The 19448-nt window shown below is 42.9% G+C and overlaps 1 protein-coding gene and 1 long non-coding RNA gene across 6 annotated transcripts in view; one reads left to right on the forward strand and one right to left on the reverse strand.

Annotated features, from left to right (window-relative positions):
- Positions 1-945: 945 nt before the first annotated feature.
- Positions 946-15328, forward strand: LOC129630174 (uncharacterized). 5 transcript variants are annotated; one of them, XR_008703581.1, is made up of 5 exons: positions 946-1166; positions 1789-1936; positions 2557-2648; positions 12638-12778; positions 15018-15328. It is a non-coding gene; the product is annotated as an uncharacterized LOC129630174 (long non-coding RNA). The 5 variants fall into 5 exon arrangements; XR_008703580.1 differs by lacking the exon at positions 946-1166 and having other exon boundaries at positions 1569-1936; positions 2500-2648; XR_008703578.1 differs by lacking the exon at positions 946-1166 and having other exon boundaries at positions 1569-1936; positions 12597-12778.
- The window catches only part of EDNRA (endothelin receptor type A), a 77229-nt gene continuing 72987 nt past the window's right edge, over positions 15207-19448 (reverse strand). The window contains exon 8 of the mRNA XM_055550579.1: positions 15207-17860. Coding sequence (XP_055406554.1) covers positions 17720-17860 — 141 coding nt within the window. The 3' untranslated portion in view covers positions 15207-17719. The remainder of the gene's footprint in view (positions 17861-19448) is intronic.

Here is a 19448-nt window from a genome sequence, read left to right on the forward strand (position 1 = left end):
TCTGTGTGGTCTCTTGAGGGAGGTGTTGGTCTTTTTCCATGTTGGTTCAGGGATTCATGAGCCCACACTGGAAACTTCTAATCTTAAAAGCCAGGACTGGAAATGGTAGCGTGTCAGGCCTATTACTGGGAAGCAGTTACAGGCCAGTCCGAATTCATTTGTGGGGAGGCAAAATATATCCCAGGCCTCCGTGGGAAGAATTTCAATGACTTTGTGATGATCTTTAATACACCACAGCTAATAAAAAAGACCCTGCCCCTCCTTTTCCTTTCTTGGGACCTACTCCCCAGTTGTTGTTCAGTCGCTGAGTCCTGCCTGGCTCTTTGTGACCCCATGGACTGCAGCACACCAGGCTTCCCTGTCTTTCACTGTCTTCTGGAGTTTGCTCAAACTCATGTCCATTGAGTCAGTGATGCCATCCAGCCATCTCATCCTCTGTTGTCGCCTTCTCCTCCTGCCTTCAATCTTTCCTGGCATCAAGGTCTTTTCCAACAAGTCAGCTCTTCACATCAGGTGGCCGAGGTATTGGAGCTTCAGCTTCAGCATCAGTCCTCCCAATGAATATTCAGAGTTGATTTCCTTTAGCATGGGCTGGTTTCATCCCCTTGCTGTCAAGGAACTCTCAACAGTCTTCTCCAGCACCATAGTTCGCAACCACTTTCAACTTTTTAACAGTTTTTTACTAGTATTTAACTCCATATTTTTGAACAATGGTTACATGGCATTTCCATGGATTTGTCAAATTTATGCATTACTTTTTAGCTTCTTTTCAGAGTAAATGAGATCTTACCTCAGTCAATCCCACTGCCCCTTCTGTGTTACACACACACACACACATGCAATTTTCCTTCTCTAATTACCCCAATGGAGTAAAGTTGTAATTTGGACAATATTAGATCATCTACTAATTTTGTCTTTTTTTCTCTGAAGACAAGACCCCCTTTCCAGAACTTTCTGTCCTCCTGCTCCCATCTGGACTGATTGCTGTAGGCCAGCTGCTGCTCAGCTGTCACCCTGGGATTTCTCTTCACTCTTATTCTGGGAAGTCTCTTTGCCTCTCTCCTGTGTTGGAGCCTCTGTTTTTTCTGAATCTCACATTTTCTCTTATTTTGGTTAACCCTCTTGTTTTACTAGAGTCAGTCTCTTTGTCCACCAAACTCTCTCAGGTCTGTCTTTTCTTTTTGGTATTAATAGAAGTCATTTTTCTTACTGGGGATGGAGAATGTTTGGATGACCTTCTGAAGCATGGGAAACAAAGCTCTCTCTTTCCTTCCAGGAATGGGAGATCTGGAAATAGTGCTTCTGGAGAAAACACTTCCTACTCCTGAACAGAAGAAATGGATGCTATGGCATCCAGGTTTACCAAATGGTCACAGCTCTAGCTGTTAGTCATTAATAGCCACTATGTTAGGAAAAGAGTAAATAGGCAACAGAAGAAGAAGGTTTAATTGGAAGGTTTAATTGGAAGAGGTTAGTTTAATTGGAAGAGGCTGAGGAAGGGAGAAGGTTTAATTGGAAGAGGCTGAGGAAGGGAGAAGTGGTGTATACAGGGGTGTGGAGGTGAACACAGGGCTTGGAGGGAGGCGTCACTGCCAGGGAAGTTCAAGGTTACGCCAGCAATGTTGCCCATCTTTACTGGGAATTTCGTTTTGCTGGCCTTAAGTGTCCTGCCCATAAATGATACATCCGCTGTGGTGTGGAAGCAATGCCTACCTGTTTCTGCTCTCCTTGACTCTACAGCACATAGAGGAAGCTACTCTCTTATTGGTACTCTATGTCTGCCTCCAGGACAACTAAAGATTAAGAAGATCCTTGGACACTTGATGAGGAGATTTGTGAGTTGGACTCAGCATGCTTGAGCATCTCAGTTTGGAACATTAGAAACAGACACTTGTGCTGTATGTACAGAGTACAGTAAAGCCGGAATCAATCTAAGGTGACTATAAGATAAGTTTAACTTCTCTGTTTCTATACTTGACTTCTTCCTCTGCACCTACTTAAATTGCTGGTGATTGTAGAAAGTCATTTTTTAAATCTCATGATTAACAGGTAATTTAGCTTATTTCAGTTTAATAGGTTCATTTGTGTGGGTGTCTATATACTCATATTTAAGCAATTAAAAATTCCAACTTCCTACCAGGGTTGTTGGGGCTTCCCAGGTGGCACTGGTGGTAAAGTACCTGCCTGACAATGCAGGAGATGCAAGAGACTCAGGTTCAATCTCTGGGTCTGGAAGATCCCCTGGAGGAGGGCATGGCAAGCCACTCTAGTAGTCTTTCCTGGAGAATCCCCTGGACAGCAGAGCCTGGCAGACTACAGTCCATAGCATTGCAAAGAGTCAGACATGACTGAAGTGACCTAGCATGCACGCAGCAGAGTTGTTTCTCTTCCGAAGAGTTTCCTTTCTTCCTCCTTATGCCCAAGTTGGTGTCTGGGTGCAAAAGGGAGCTTATGTAATATCTGTGGCTCACCGGTCAAGATACACCATCCCCTCTGCAGGGAGTGACCTGTTCTTGCTGTATCCACTGCTGAAATGTCCAGCCTTGTCCTCTCCAGGCTCTCTGACCTCCCCTGTCTCCCTGTGGACCTCAGTGTCATCGCAGCTCTCTCTGATGACCCAAAGGCAAGCTCCCTGGACTTGACTCTTGGTAAGCTTCCGTGACCTTCTCTGGGAGCAATGGGAACTTCTATATCCTTCTACATGGGAGACTTGAGGATAGTTAGCACAATCCTCTCTCTCTAGTCACTCATACTTATTTGTCTTTAGCTGCAGACAACCACGTTGGTTTAGGTCAGCCGAGGTGGTCTGCTCATGTGTTTTAAATAGTAACTGTAGTGTACAGGGCCTTTTCCTACAAAGGGCGCGATTCACCATCCCGAGCCTTCTGTCTTGTCTTTCTTTGCCTGATTTCTGCCTCCACAATCAACCAGCACCTCAACTGGCTAAATCTTAGGCGTGTAGGTAGGAGTCATGAAACCCGAAAGAATCCAGGTGGAATGTGCATAGTGTTCCCCACGAGGCTTTCCCACTGCTCATCAGAAGAGCATGTGTTCTTTCCATTCTGGTGGATTCTGGCGGATACTTCTCTCATCATGTCTTCCGCTGTGGATTTTTGTTCTAGATGGTACCTGCCATCCCATTCCCTCAGGTGATTAAGTGATGGATGAACCTTCAGAGAAAAAAAAATTCTGGAATATTGAAAAGGAAAATGTTCGGGGAAGCATTGACAATTATTTTTCTTATTGTTCAGTCACTAAGTTGTGTCTGACTCTTTGCGACCCCATGAACTGATTTCTCTTATTACCTCTTTTATTTGATTTAAAAATTATTTACTTTTGGCTGTGCCACCAGTATGTGGGATCCTAGTTCCCTGACCAGGGACTGAATCTGTACCCTTTGCAGTGGAAGCATGAAGTCTAAACACATTGGACCACCAGGGAAGTCCGTTTCATTACCTCCTTTAAACCCACTCTGTAGGTTCAGTCTTATACCTGTTCTGTTGAATTCTTGGGCCAAGTTCATAATTTTTTGGGTCACTCATCAATAGTTATAAAGCTTTTGTTCACAAGAACAGTCTAATATCAAATTAAAAACATGCAGGCTGATGTAATAATCAAAACCCTGTACTCTTATGTAATTTTCATTATATACATTTTAACTAAAAAGTTGTCATCCCAGAATGACCTTCTCTGACCATCCTTTATTAAAAAGTAGCCTCCTAGTCATTTTTATTGTTACCTTGATTTAATTCATTTAACATATTCATACTGGGGGTTCCTCTGTGCCATTCAGAATTATTCTAGTGTGCCTGTGTGCTCAGTCAGTACGTCGTGTCTGACTCTTTGAGACCGCAGGGACTGTAACCTGCCAGGCACCTCTGTCCATGAGATTCTCCAGGCAAGAATACTGGAGTGGGTTGTCATTTCCTCCTCCAGGGAAATCTTCCCAACACAGGGATTGAACCCTTGTCTCCTGCATTGGCAGGCAGATTCTCTACCACTGAGCCACCTGGGAAGGCCAGAATTATTCCCCAGGCACTGGGAATAATATTACAATAAACAAGATAGACCAGATCCTTTATAGAGTGGAAGGGAGCCGACAGTAGACCAACTTAAATGAGCATGAAAAATATCATGTAACCATGTGTGCTATGCAGAGAATTAAAACAGAGTGAAATGATAGACTGAATGGGTGACTCATTTACATTATGTGGTCAGGAGAGGTCCCTCAGAGGAAGTGACCTTTAAGCTGAAATCAGAATGACAACCTTTTACGTGTTGCACACTGTCTGATCCACAGAGTCAAGAGCTTGTAAGATCATGTCATATAGTATAAATTTCAGATGAGAGTATTCAGCTGTGACCACACAGCGTTCCCTGGAGTATTGGGACAACCTGGTGGAATGATGAGTGATCCCCAGCATGGTCAGAAGTTACGCCATTATTTTGCCTGAATTAATTTATGGTTCAGTAGAATACAAAGTTCCCATGACCTTGCTGCTTTTTGATTGAAAGAGACTCTGGGATGTTGGACTGATGGCAAGTGTGTGGTTGCACCAAGTAACCAAGCCCAAAGAATTGTGCAATTTACAGCATAATGCAATTGCCGGATACCTGAAAATGATGTGGAATGCGAGACATGGAGGGTCCATGGTGGAGGAAGTACAACTCAGGCTCCTTCTGCCTGATGAATTTTGGAAATGGAGCCCTCAGTGAAGAGGGAGGAGTTAGAAAACGGTCTAGCATGTTATAGATTCTCTACAGATACACAGAGGAAGGGCAAGGAAACATGTTGGACCACTTCAGGGCTTTATCTCCACCAGCCACCCTTGACTAATAGATTTGGAAGACTGAGAAAGACTCTTTAGCATAGAATGGCTATGAGAGTAGGAGATGTTTGTAAAATAAAGGCTTTAAGGCATAGTTATGTGGATAGTATTATTATCCAGCTTTATGAAAATTTATTTTCCCTGATAAATTCTCCAAGGAAGCATATCATGGAATGGTTTTGATTTATCTTGAGTATTTGTTACATCACTATGATGATTAACTTTATGTGCTATTTTTATTTTTACTTGATTTGGACTAGGGATGCTCAGATAGTTGGTAAGATGTTATTTCTTGTTTAAAAAAATGTTTATTTTCTTTATTTGGCTTTGCTTGGTCTTTGTTGCAGCATGCGAGACCTTCAGCTGTAGTGTGTGGGATCTACTTCTCTGACCAAGGATTGAATCTAGTCTGCATTGGGAGTGTGAAGTCTTAGCCACTGAACCACTAGGGACATTCCTAAAATGTTACTTGTGGGTGTGTCTGTAAGAGTGTCTCTGGGAGAGGGGGACTGGCATTTGATAGACTGAATAAGATTTCTCTCAACAATGCAAGAGAGCATCATCCAACCATGCAAGCTAATTCCTGTAATAAATCTCTTATGTCTTATGTTTAGTCATGTCTACTAAGTCATGTCTGACTCTTTGTGACCCAGTGGACTGTAGCCTACCAGGCTTCTCTGCCCATGAGATTTCCCAGGCAAGAAAACTGGAATGGGTTGCCTTTTTCTTCTCTAGGAGATCTCCCTGACCCAGGGGTTCAAACCTGTGTCTCTCCTGCTTTACAGGTGGATCCTTTACCACTGAGCCATCTGGGAAGCCCAAAGCTCTTATATGTAGCTAAATATGTATATTATGTTGGTTCTCTTTGAAGAACCTTGACTAATACAACTGGTAAACCGAAGAAACTTTAACACTATCACCGCCAAAAATTAGATAAACTTTCTTTTTCTACGTATGCTGTTTACAGATTAATACACATTCATTATAGGAAAGTCATACGGTTATATTTCCCTGGCATCTCTGGACAGCCTTGAGTGTGGATGGAAACCTCCAACTCTACCTGTAGGTCTATCTTCCCTGAGTCCCTCCAGTGAGGAGTTGAAGAGTTCATTCAGATTTTATTTGTGTGCGTATCTTTCCAGGAAATTCCTGAGGGTATGATTTTGAAAGGACACTCTTATACCTATAGTAGAAACAGGCCTGTCCTTATCGTTAATATAGACAGAGGACATTCATGAGTAGAAATAGGAAATCACATGCCTAAAGAAACAGAGGTTAGTGACACTGTACAGGAGGTAGTGATCAAGACCATCCCCAAGAAAAACAAATGCAAAAAGATAAAATGGTTGTCTGAGGAGGCCTTACTAATAGCTGAGAAAAGAAGAGAAGCTAAAGGCAAAGGAGAAAAGGAAAGATAGAAGCATCTGAATGCAGAGTTCCAAAGAATAGCAAGGAGAGATAAGAAAGCCTTCCTCAGTGATCAATGCAAAGAAATAGAGGAAAACAATAGAATGGGAAAGACTAGAGATCTCTACAAGAAAATTAAAGATACCAAGGGAACATTTCATGCAAAGATGGGCACAATAAAGGGCAGAAATGGTATGGACCTAACAGAAGCAGAAGATACTAAGAAGAGGTGGCAAGAATACACAGAAGAACTGTACAAAAAAGATCTTCATGACCCAGATAATCACAAAGGTATGATCACTCACCTAGAGCCAGACATCCTGGAATGTGAAGTCAAGTGGGCCTTCGGAAGCATCACTACAAACAAAGCTAGTGGAGGTGATGGAATTCCAGTTGAGCTATTTCAAATCCTAAAAGTTGATGCTGTGAAAGTGCTGCACTCAATGTGCCAGCAAATTTGGAAAACTCAGCAGTGGCCACAGGACTGGAAAAGGTCAGTTTTTATTCCAGTCCCAACGAAAGGCAATGCTAAAGAATGTTCCAACTACTGCACAATTGCTCTCATTTCACATGCTAGCAAAGTAATGCTCAAAATTGTAAAAGCCAGGCTTCAACAGTATGTGAACTGTGAACTTGAAAATGTTCAAGCTGGATTTAGAAAAGGCAGAGGAACCAGAGATCAAACTGCCAATATCCACTGGATCATTGAGAAAGCAAGAGAGTTTCAGAAAAACATTTACTTCTGCTTTATTGACTATGCCAAAGCCTTTGACCGTGTGGATTGCAATAAACTGTGGAAAATTCTTCACAAGATGGGAATACCAGATCACCTCACCTGCCTCCTGAAAAGTCTGTATTCAGGTCAAAAAGCAACAGTTAAAACCAGACATGGAACAACAGACTGGTTCCAAATCGGGAAAGGAGTACGTCAAGGCTGTGTATTGTCATCCTGCTTATTTAACTTATAGGGAGAGTACAGCGTGTGAAATGCCAGTCTGGATGAAGCACAAACTGGAATCAAGGTAACTGGGAGAAACATCAATAACCTCAGATTTGCAGATGATACCACCCTTATGTCAGAAATCAAAGAACTAAAGAGCCTCTTGATGAAAGTGAAAGAGGAGAGTAAAAAGTTTGCTTAAAATTCAACATTCAGGAAACTAAGATCATGACATCTGGTCCCATCACTTCATGGCAAATAGATGGAGAAACAATGGAAACAGTGAGAAATTTTATTTTTGGGGGCTCCAAAATCACTACAGATGGTGACCTCAGCCATGAAATTAAAAGATGCTTGCTCCTTGGAAGCAAAGCTATGACCAACCTAGACAGCATATTAAAAAGCAGAGACATTACTTTGCCAACAATGGTCCATCTAGTCAAAGCTATGGTTTTTCCAGTAGTTATGTATGGATGTGAGAGTTGGACTAAAGAACTGAGCACTGAAGAATTGATGCTTTTGAACTGTGGTGTTGAAGAAGACTCTTGAGAGTCCCTTGGACTTCAAGGAGATCCAACCAGTCCTTCCTAAAGGAGATGAGTCCTGAGTGTTCACTGGGAGGACTGATGTTGAAGCTGAAGCTACAATACTTTGGCCACCTGATGTGAAGAACTAACTCATTTGAAAAGACCTTGATGCTGGGAAAGATTGAAGGTGGGAGGAGAAGGGGACAACAGAGGATGAGATGGTTTGATGGCATCACCAGTTCAATGGACATGAGTTTGAGTAAGCTCCGGGAGTTGGTGATGGACAGGGAAGCCTGGCATGCTGCATTCCATGGAGGTGTAAAAAGTTGGACATGACTGAGCAATTGAACTGAACTGAACTGAAAGAAACAGATGTTGTTGATTACTCACCTTGATTTCTCAAAAATCCCATGGACAGAGGAGCCTGGTAGGCTGCAGTCCATGGGGTCACTAAGAGTCGGGCACGACTGAGTGACTTCACTTTCACTTTTCACTTTGATGCACTGGAGAAGGAAATGGCAACCCACTCCAGTGTTCCTGCCTGGAGAATCCCAGGGACGGCGGAGCCTGTTGGTTTGCCATCTATGGGGTCACACAGAGTCGGACACGACTGAAGCGACTTAGCAGCAATAGCAGCAGTGAAGAAGAATACTTCTTTCCCAAGGCTGCCATTTGCATTTTCTTTTGTCTTGTATGGGAGCTTGATCCATAAATTATTTTCTTCTTCTTTTTTTCATTCATGCATGATCTGTTCCTATCACTGACCTAATTCTACTGTCTTAAAATTGCTGAGGTTGTTTTTCTCTTTCTTTTTAAAAAAATATTTATGTTTTTGGCTGCATTGGGTCCTAGTTGTCTTAGTTGAGGCATGCAGGATCTTTAGTTGCAGCGTGTGAACTCTTAGTTAAAGTATGTGGGATCTAGTTCCCTGATCAGGGATTGAGTCCCAATCCCCTGCATTGGGAATGTGGAGTCTTAGCCCGTGGACCGCCAGGGAAGTCCCTGGTTGTCTTTCTCTTGAAGAGATAAAAACCTTTCCTTTGACCTTGCCTTCCTCACCTTGTCATCTTGGCTCGTGGGCAAACCCTTTGAAAGAGTGAACTGTGCTTGTGGCCGGCACTTCCCAACCAACAACTGACTAATGTCGCTTGCCTTCTCATTGATTTCTAGCTTCATACATTTCTAGCTTCATACACAAAAGACCTACACCTTCATTTGGCAGCCACTTGGGAGAGACATGTCCTCCTAAGAGAAATTGCAGCTGAATTCTTATATGAGGAATGTTTGGATATACAGAAAAACTTAACTGCCATGCTCCAAGGAGCCTGTAATGGAGGTCCTAGAGTGGTTAAGTGGGTCTTCAAAGCCAATAGGACTGTGGCTGAGGAAGTTTGGATTGCTAGTTAGCAGAGAGCTCTCATGTATACTCCGATGCCTCAGAGAAAAATCAAAAGTGGTTTCAAATACCAGTTATCATTTAGTATGCTAAAGAATCTGACATGTTCAGTGTCTTGTAATTTGCCATTTAAGTTCAGCAGTGAGATAGAAATGTGTGCTGTCTTTGGTCAGATTCTTCTAGAAGACCTCAAGGCAGGTGTCTGGGTGTCCGTGGTTTGTTAAGGCACAGTCCCACAGCAGAAACCAGTGAGGGAAAGGGAAGATGCTGCCTCATCTTTATTAAGGTGATGTTTCAGGTGAGGCTGCAGACTCAGCCTGTTCTCTGGGGGTGCTTGCTGTTTACCACCCACCCAGAGACACAAGAGCTGGGCTTTTACACTCCCACACTGGCCAGTCCTTGGCTATAGGTCATGGTGGCAATGGAAGAGGGTGTAAAATCCCCAGGCTCCTCCTCTTCTCCTTTCATGCTAGAAGGCTCCAGTGTCCAAGGGCAGGCCGCCGACAGGTGCAGGCTCAGAGAGTAGCAAAAACACCGAAACTGGAGATGGGTGAACAGAGCTAGTACAAAGGATCCGAGAGGATCTGGTCAGGTGTCCAACTGTCTGCTACAGAGACGTAATGGCAGGGTCCCCCAGTGTGATGGCACCCACGTAAAGAGGAACAATTGCAAGGCGCTGAGAGCCCTGAAATCTTTCATAATGGATCACCCAGGACTGGCGGGCCATTCTGGATATAGTTTGGCAGGATGTATGAATTGACTGCAATCCTGCTCCTCTTTAATTTTCCTAGAGAAATCACACAGATCTCTGTGGCTGCTGCTGCTGGGATGGAGCTAAGTCACTTCAGTCGTGTCCGACTCTGTGCGACCCCATAGACGGCAGCCCACCAGGCTCCCCCGCCCCTGGGGTTCTCCAGGCAAGAACATTGGAGTGGGTTGCCATTTCCTTCTCCAGTGCATGAAAGTGAAAAGTGAAAGTGAATTTGCTCAGTCGTGTCCAACTCTTCGCAACCCCATGGACTGCAGCCCACCAGGCTCCTCTGTCCATGGGATTTTCCAAGCAAGAGTACTGGAGTGGGGTGCCATTGCCTTCTCCAATATCTCCATGGAGACTCATACAAAGATGTACAGTAAATGTACAGCTTGTTTGTGATAACAAAGGAACTGGATAAATTAAATGCAAGATATTGAAGAATAAGGCATTATATATATTATATTGCATACATATTATATATTAAAGTGAAGTCGCTCAGTTGTGTCCAACTCTTTGCGACCCCACGGACTGTAGCCCACCAGGCTCCTCCATCCATGGGATTTTCCAGGCAAGAATACTGGAATGGGTTGCCATTTCCTTCTCCAGGGGATCTTCCTGACCCAGGGATCGAACTTATGTATATATAAAATGCCCCAGGTAGAGGAATTTCCTCTCTTTGCATACATGGATCATTCATTATTGTTTTGTTTGCACTGGCTTTAAATATATCCTATAGCTATTTTATTTTTTATAATTTGAAGAGGAAAAGTTACTTTTAAAGAAATGATAAAAATTGAGGAATTAACTGAGGGAAAAATGTGAAAAAGCAGCAGAAAATAGGAGGAGTGGGATATATCCTTATAAATGGAGAAATCTGCTTAAAGATGGAGTGGAGAAGTGGCTCAGCTATTCTCTCCTTTTCTAAGGTGATGTGGGTTTTCCTTTGAGATGTTACTGCCCGCACCCCCCGCTCCCCACCTCCAGTTCCAGGAGTTGGCCCATCTTGGCCTAAGCTGGTCCACAGACTTCTACCCCTCCATCACAGTCTTGATTGAGAACGAGTGATCCAGGCCAAACCCCACTGGGTTGCGTAAAATAGACAAAAGCCTGGACCTGGAAGATCAAATTTTCATTATGTGTGAATGTTTGCCCTGAAAAGCTAAAAGGTACATATGTTCCCCTTGATCACGTTTAGCAGATTTTCTCATTTCAGGATATGTTAAAAATGCAAGAATTTAACTGTAGTTAGCCAGACTTGTTACACTCTGAGAGAAATAGGTATAGTTCATGAAGAAATGTCTTATTCTGTAAAAACGCGTGTCGATGGAGGGAGATAGGCTATGCCTGGGGCCTGTGGTTTGGCCGATTGTGTGATCCCATGTGGTCTGGGCAGCATCTCTTGCCCTCTCCCATCTGGGACAAATCTGCCACATGACACCAAGTACACAATTGTCTCCACCGTCATGGAATCAGATTCAAGTAAAAGATGATCAGTTCCATGTACATAAATTAGGTAAGGGGACTGTGAATGAGGACCAAAAAGGAAAAATCTGTGGAATTCTCTATGTCCCCTTAGCAAGATTCCATGACTCTTCTGATTCTATCTAGGTTGGCATTGCTGTTCCTAATTTATTACCTCCCAGGAAGAAATAGAAAGTCAACTGAATAATGTCGATGCTAAAGTCTTGGGAAACTGTAAGATATTAGGATTTCTGACTTAATCAAATCAAGTGACCTTTGCTAGCTTGCTTCATAGGGAAAGCTGACTTTGTAGTTACAACTTCCAATATTTCTTCATTCCCTGATTCTAAGGACCGTGGCTTGTCTCCGTTCAGTTTTAGAAACAAAAAAGCAGGCATATCAGTGCTGACCAAATATAGGTTCTAGTTTGTTTTTGTGACTACTTATGGAAGAGAGTGACAGTAGCTTCTCGAGTGAAGGATTGTTAAAAACCCCTGAGGTTTTTCAGTGTGAAGACTCCATTGGAATTTTAGAAACATTCAACTGCATATGGTCGACTTGTGCCTTGACTTAACTCTGCTTGTTTGAAGTATGGAGAAAAGTCAGTAAATTCAGTATGGTGCTAGGTTATGTTTCAAACACAGGAATCAGAATTTCAGGCCTGGAAAGGTTTTGGAAGACTGACAGTGTCTTTTCTTCACTCTGCACATACATAGTGTTTCATACACTCTCGTGGACTGACAATACCATTGAAAATAGCAATAGAGGTAATAATGAAAGATTCACATTTGTGTTGGCTATTTCCTGGACTTAATCTCTAATTTGTTTTACTCCCATAATAACTTGAATTATCCTGGGTAGGTTTATTTTTGGATGGAGAATAATATATATTTGCAGATATTTATTATTTTTACTTCTTTTTTGGGGGGGGGCTATGCCACTTGCCAGGTCTTAGGCCTCTGACCAGGGGACGGAACCTAGGCCCTTGGGTCCTTGGCAGTGAAAGTGAGGTGCCCTAAGCGCTGGACCGCCATGGAATTCCCTTTACAGACCTTTAAAAAGCTTCTAATGTAGAGACAATGTTATATTGCTTCGTGTTATGTAATTCTGTAGCAGTGACACGATTATACTCACCAAAATAAGGATTTCAGGGAATTCCCTGGCAGTACAGTGGTTAGGACTTGTGCTTTCACTGCTGGGGCCCAGGTTTAATCCCTTGTTTTGGGGAGAAAAGATCCTGCAAGCCATGTGGATAGTGAATTGTTTTTAATGTTGTAAAAAGAATTATAGAAGAGCCTTCACACTGTTCACTGATGTCACCAGCTGAAGTTTTCAAGAACTTGGACTGCTCTTGCCTTTGTGCCATTACTGTCCTTGATGCCGACAGCTACAGAGTCTCCACGAAGCACGTCAGCGCAGGTATTTATTTGCCTCCAATCTCACGTTCCCGGCAACGAGCACAAGGTAATGTGGTGGGTGTTTACTACATCTGTGTTGAGTGAAAAGCTAAATCAAGAGGGACAGGAGGAGGGGAGGAAAGGTGGAGCCCAGAGGGGCTTCAGGGCAGTGAATCTATCTTGAAAGATACCACAATGGTAGATAACTGTGACTCTCCATTTGTCAAAATCCATTGAATGTGCAACACAAAAGAGCGAACCCTACTGTAAACTATGGGCTTTAGTTAACAATATTTCAGTATTGGTTCATCATATATACCCCACTAACACAAGGAGTTGGAGAAGGCAATGGCAAGCCACTCCAGTACTCTTGCCTAGAAAATCTCATGGATGGAGGAGCCTGGTAGGCTTCAGTTCATGGGGTTGCTAAGAGTCGGACACGACTAAGTGATTTCACTTTCACTTTTCACTGTCATGCATTGGAGAAGGAAATGGCAACCCACTCCAGTGTTCTTGCCTGGAGAATCCTAGGGTCGGGGGAGCCTGATGGGCTGCCGTCTCTGGGGTCGCACAGAGTCGGACACAACTGAAGCGACTTAGCAGTAGTAGCAGCAACACAAGGAGTAGATAATAGCGGGGAGCTGTGTACGAGAAATCTGGGAGAAGTGGGCACAGGGAGCTCTCTGGATTTGCCAATCAATTTTTTGGGGGGAAGGTAAAACTAAAGCTACTCTAAAATACATGGTCTCTTAATTTAAAAACAGCAGTAAGAAAAGATAAATCAGCTGAGATGTTCTTAGAATATGTGTATTGTAAGCAAGAGAAAACTAAATGTAAATAGTGAGGGACAAAGGTAAATATGCTAGTTTGCTTGCTTAAGCTATGGGAAAGCATCAGGGAAAACCAGAGCCAGGACTTAAAATGCTCTTTTTCATCTTTGTTACACTGTAGACTAACCTTCTTCAGAACACCCACACCAGCTGCGGCTAGCACCTTCTCGTCTCACAACCTTCCAGGCTTGTGCTAGTGGGCTTTTTTCTTACTTTGGCTGTTATTAGAAAACTCCCCATTGCTGGTTCGCCTACCTTGGAAATGTCAGCACCTTTAGACCACTACGGTGGTTGATAGGCTCCCGTTAAGAGTACGGTGTTTCCAAGGCTGGAAAAAAGGAGGCATTTGGGATCCAATTGCAGTTATCCTGGCAAGAGATCAGGAGATAGTGGTGGCTTAGAAAAGGGAGGTGGAGAGAGAGAGTCAGTTTCTGGAGATAATCTGAGGATGGGGTTGGGTGTAAGCGCAGAGAGAAAGAAACGGGACACGACTCTGTCGTGACAGCTCAGGTGATGGGGCTCTTTGAGCTGTGACGGTGTATCTTCGGTGCTGCGTGGCTGGGCTAAGGGACAACCAGATAGCTAGGAAGATATGATCTCTGGGTGTATCTGTGAGGGTGTTTCTGGAAGAGATCAGGGCTTGAATCAGGAGACTAACTAGAGCAGATCTGTTCTCGCCAGCGGGGACAGGCATCAGGAATCAGTAGAGCACCTGGAGGGAACAGTAAGTAGGATGCAGAATGAGTTCCCTCTGTCTCTCCTTGGCGTGGGACATCCATCTTCTGCTCATGACACCAGTGCTCCTGGATCTCTGGCTTCTGGACGCTGGGACTCATGCGAGCCATCCATGGTTCTCAGGGTTTTGGCCTCGGACTGGGAGTTCTACCATCAGCTCCTGTGTTTCAGGCCTTAGGATTTGGACTGAATTATGCTTTTGAATTTCCTGTTTCTTCAGCTTGTAGACAGCACAGCATGACATACATATCTCAGAGGCCACAGAATCTTCTCTTTATCTATCATTTATCTATTCTATTGGTTCTATTTCTCTGGAGAATTTTGAGTAATACATGAGCAGAGGAATAATATGGCAGCACAGGTTAGAAAGCTATCAGGAGCTTAGTTTTAGATGTAGTGTATCTATTAAGCAGCTGTGTGTGCATGTGTGCTAAGTCGCTTCAGTCGTGTCCAGCTCTTTGCGACCCTATGGACTGTGTCCTGCCACATTCCCCTGCCCATGGGATTCAGCAGGCAAGAATACTAGAGTGGGTTGCCATGCCCTCCTCCAGGGGATCTTCCTGAGCTGGGTATCGAACCTGCATCTCCTGCATCTCTTGCATTGGCAGATGGGTTCTTTACCACTAGTGCCACCTGGGAAGCCCCTCCCTAGTTGAAAACGTCAAATAACCAGTTATATATACATGAGTCCAGGTATCCACTTGACATATTGTTTATTGACGATAGTTTTTTATTTTCTAGCTTCTTCTAGGATGCAAGCTCCATGAGAACAGGCACTTGGCCTGTTTTGTTCCCTGCTATACCCCTGGTCGCTAGAAGAACTCCTGGTACATAGTAGATGCTCAGTAAAATTTACAGGAAGGGTGAATGAAGGATTGAATGGGACTGTTAAGTGTTCAATACAACAAAGTTGGTTGAGAATACAGTACAGTTAGGACTTATCTGTTTGAAAACCACTCACCTGGCTATTAACTCGGGAGAGGTTTGCAACCACTGTGTGGTAAACGTTTCCTAGATAGAACTATGTATTAATACAAATGAAGAGACACTCACGAGGCTTCTGTAAACTTTTATTTCGTACTTATGGGCCACTGCCCGTGCAGGGCCGTGGCTTCTGGCTCATTTCTACAGATTTACTTGGAAAGATGTGATAAACGTAGAAACTGGAAATATTCCTACTTATCAACCACAGTCACTTACTGGTCCATAAACAAAATGCACATGGAAGCCCGTGTGGTTGTTCAGAAATCTATGACTTTCTGAACTTGTAAAATGCATTTTTGATACGCAAGAGACAAAGCATCTTAAAGAAAAAGACCACTGTCTAAACACAATGGTGTGAACCTACAGCTTATGTTATGGGCTCTATCACTGCCTGTGATGCACCAGTGGACTAATGGAATTTGACTGCTAACACACAAAGGAACCTGCAATTGGATGGCTGGCACCTGATATCATTTTATACAGGACTGTTCTGAAATACAGCCCAAGGAAGCAGCTGAGCTAATGTATCATCAGACATTTTTCTGGTGAAATCTGATAGAAGCATTTGCCCACTTGTCAGTCTCATCACCATGTTGAGGACTGGGACAATATAATACTTCAGACTTTAATGAATTTTGCTCCAGCACAGGAGCAAAATACAACCCCCAATACTGCTTTTTTCAACTAACCAACCAACCAAAAAAACCCAAATCCATTGTCAAAAATCCATTGGCTCATCCTTTTTCATGAGGCCTCTCACATTTCATTTGTAATGGTAACATGGTCACGAGATTTATGAACATGGATAGATTAAAACGGACAGGTTGGTTGTTGTGAGGGACAACCACCTAGATTCCATCTGGACTGTTTGCTTTGGCACAACTGCAAGGCGTTAATATTAGGTTACATGAAATCCATACATACCATCTGACCACATGCATATGCCACACACACGAATACATTCCACAGAGACGATCATAGAAAAATTGGCTAAAAGAAATTTACGGTTGTTTATATACACATATATTTATATACACACAGTAAAAGATTTGCTGCTGCAATCCCAGTTTGTAAACATCGTGGAAAACGCCCAGCAGAAGTCACTGCAGGCCTTTTGAAATGGTGACCATGTGAGGAGTGTGGGTAGGGAAGGCATTTAGGTTCATACTGAAAACCCAGGGACATGAAGAACCTTAAGTTCATTGCGGCATCTGGGAGTAATTATATTTCATTGACACAATAAACTCAGCTGGCCACTTTGAAATTATGTTTTCCATATTCCTACATGGAAAAGGAATGACCAAAAAAGTCTCACTGCCAGTTATCATTTTTAAAGAAAGCAAAGGAATATATACATACATGTATATATGTATATGCATGTATATATACACATGATACATATGTGTATATTTGCACACACACATATACACGTTACTATTACCAAAAATAAACCTCAATGAGAATTTCCAGATCTTCTGAAAATACGCAATCCTTTCTTTCTTGGTTTGTTCTGGACTTCTGTGCATTTCACCAAAAGTCCTGGACATAGTTAAATGATACAAACATTTAAATTTTAGTAAATGGTATTTTGATTTTACATAAAATGCTTCCATTAAAAAACTAGGCTTGTGAAAAACAGAACTGTTTGAGTCAAGCATTATTTTTCAATTTAACAGAAGAATAGGCACAAGATCTCCTAATATGAAACCCCATTAAAAAAGAAAATATAGGTTCTTAAAAAGTTTGCATAGCAGCTATTAAACTGCCATATATGGATATCAGTCTGTGCTTTAAAGTCCTGTAAGCTCCTGAAGCCTAAGAATTTATGTTTTAAAAAAATAAGCCAGTGACATGAGAAACACTAACCTAACTTCTCACCTGAATTCCGTTTTATTTGTTTTGGGGGGCAAAAATATGTGTAAATGAGCTCAAATCATCTGTAGGTTACTATGCAGTTAAAAAATACTGGCACTGAATGATATTTCAAATAAAGGAGACTTCAGCCCATACTATGTTTGGCCAAAAAAACAAAATTACTTAAAAAAAATAGAAAATCTTGTTACAGTCTCTATAACTTTTTCACGGTGACTGGTCTTATTGAACATTCTACAGAACCACCATGAAAGTTTGCCATGTACTTGAAAAAAATCTATTTTCATGCAAAGGTGGTAAATATCCTTCTGGTTTAACTGAACAATCTCCTTTCCCCCTGCCAACTCCCACCATTTTTTAGGGCTGAATATAACATGCAGAATAGGTAAATCAGATAAATCAAAGAAGTAAGATTCGTTGAATTTGTGGGTATAGACCAGTCAACCCTTCAATGTTTTGGAAAACATTTTTCCAGGGGGTGGGGCTGAGTCGTGAGAGAAGGATGGAACAGATTCCTGGAGACACAGTGCTGTGTTGATTTTTTCCTCCAGTCGGGCTTGAAGCACACCGATAACTGTTCCTTCAGTTTAGTTGATACTGTCCTTGTGGCTGCTCCTCTCTGTGTTATGGTTGTTTTGTTCATGGTTCTTCCACTGGATGCTGGTGCCATTCATGGGCACCGAGGTCATCAGGCTCTTGGACTGGTAACAGCAGCAGCAGAGGCAAGACTGGGAGGAGGAACAGACTCAGATTAAGAGGGGGCCACCAGCCTGTTCCCAGCAGAAACAGAGGCTCACCAACAAGGGGTGAATGTCCAGAGGTGTTTGAGGACAGAGTGTGGGCCTTGCCAGTAATCTGGAGTAGGGAGTTTTAATCTCTAGGGAGAAGTTAAATGGTTTCAGTTCAGTTCAGTCGCTCAGTCGTGTCCGACTCTTTGCGACCCCATGAATCGCAGCACTCCAGGCCTCCCTGTCCATCACCAACTCCCGGAGTTCACCCAGACTCACGTCCATCGAGTCAGTGATGCCATCCAGCCATCTCATCCTCTGCCGTCCCCTTCTCCTCCTGCCCCCAATCCCTCCCAGCATCAGGGTCTTTTCCAATGAGTCAACTCTTCGCATGATGTGGCCAAAGTATTGGAATTTCAGCTTTAGCATCAGTCCTTCCAATGAACACCCAGGACTGATCTCCTTTAGAATGGACTGGTTGGATCTCCTTTCAGTCCAAGGGACTCTCAAGAGTCTTCTCCAAGTTAAATGGTTTATTCTAGTGCAAAATGACAAATCCTGTGTTTCTTGTTTTAGTTGATTCACCAAGTCAAAGAGGAAAGGAAGGCAGTGTTGGTGGGGGGAACTTCTCTATGACTTGGGGTGGCCACGGGTGGGAGGGACTGGGAAGCGCCTGGCCTGCCTCTACTGTGCCGCCTGCATGCCTCTCTTCATTGGGCACCTCACTTGAGGCTCTTAAACAGCCCTAGGGGGAAGATGCTATTTTCCTCCTGGATGAGAACAGGGAGGCTTAGAGAAGAGGCAGACCTGAACTCAGAACCCAGGACTCTCTCTGTTGGACTCTTTCCCCTGGGTATGCTGCCTTTTTATGAATATCAGTCAAAATTGTGTTTAATTTCTAAGAGTTCGTACCTGGATTTTTTTCCCCCCTTACCCTCTGGGGGTATATGTAAACTAATTTTATATGTAATATAAATTTACATGTCACATATAATTTTAATTTATATGTAAAACATGTAAACTAATTAGCAACTGATTTTACTCCAGATTACATAAATGTATTTGTTATGACCTGTATTTTAGTCAATATTTCTTATGGCAGAATCTTTCTTAGGGTATTTCATGACTTGTAAACATGACCCCAAAGACTGCCAAAGTGTGGCAGTAAGAACTTCCATACCAAGTTTTATTGATGCCCGTGATTCTCTGGTTAATATCTGTCTGTCTCCTTTTAGACTGCAGGAGTCACGAAGGTATTCACTTGTGTTTTTCTTCTCTTCTTTCCCTAATACTGATTAACTCATACCGAGGACTTTGTGTTGTCTCAAGCACTGAACCCACTTATTCCACCTTATGAGATAGATACAGTATCTGATACAGATTCAGATACAGCATCTGATTTACTGATGGACAAACTGAGGAAGCAGGAGTGGCCCCACTTGGATCTGGTTTTAGATAGCTAGTGCAGAGCTGGGATGTAAATCAAGACTGTTCACGTCCAGATCCTGCACCCTTGAACTCTATGCTACTCTTTCTAATATGCACCATAAAATGAAGTTAAACATCCTGGCCAAAATCAGCGGATTTC

Source organism: Bubalus kerabau, chromosome 16 (assembly GCF_029407905.1).
Source record: "Bubalus kerabau isolate K-KA32 ecotype Philippines breed swamp buffalo chromosome 16, PCC_UOA_SB_1v2, whole genome shotgun sequence".
NCBI classification, from domain to species: Eukaryota; Metazoa; Chordata; class Mammalia; order Artiodactyla; family Bovidae; genus Bubalus; species Bubalus kerabau.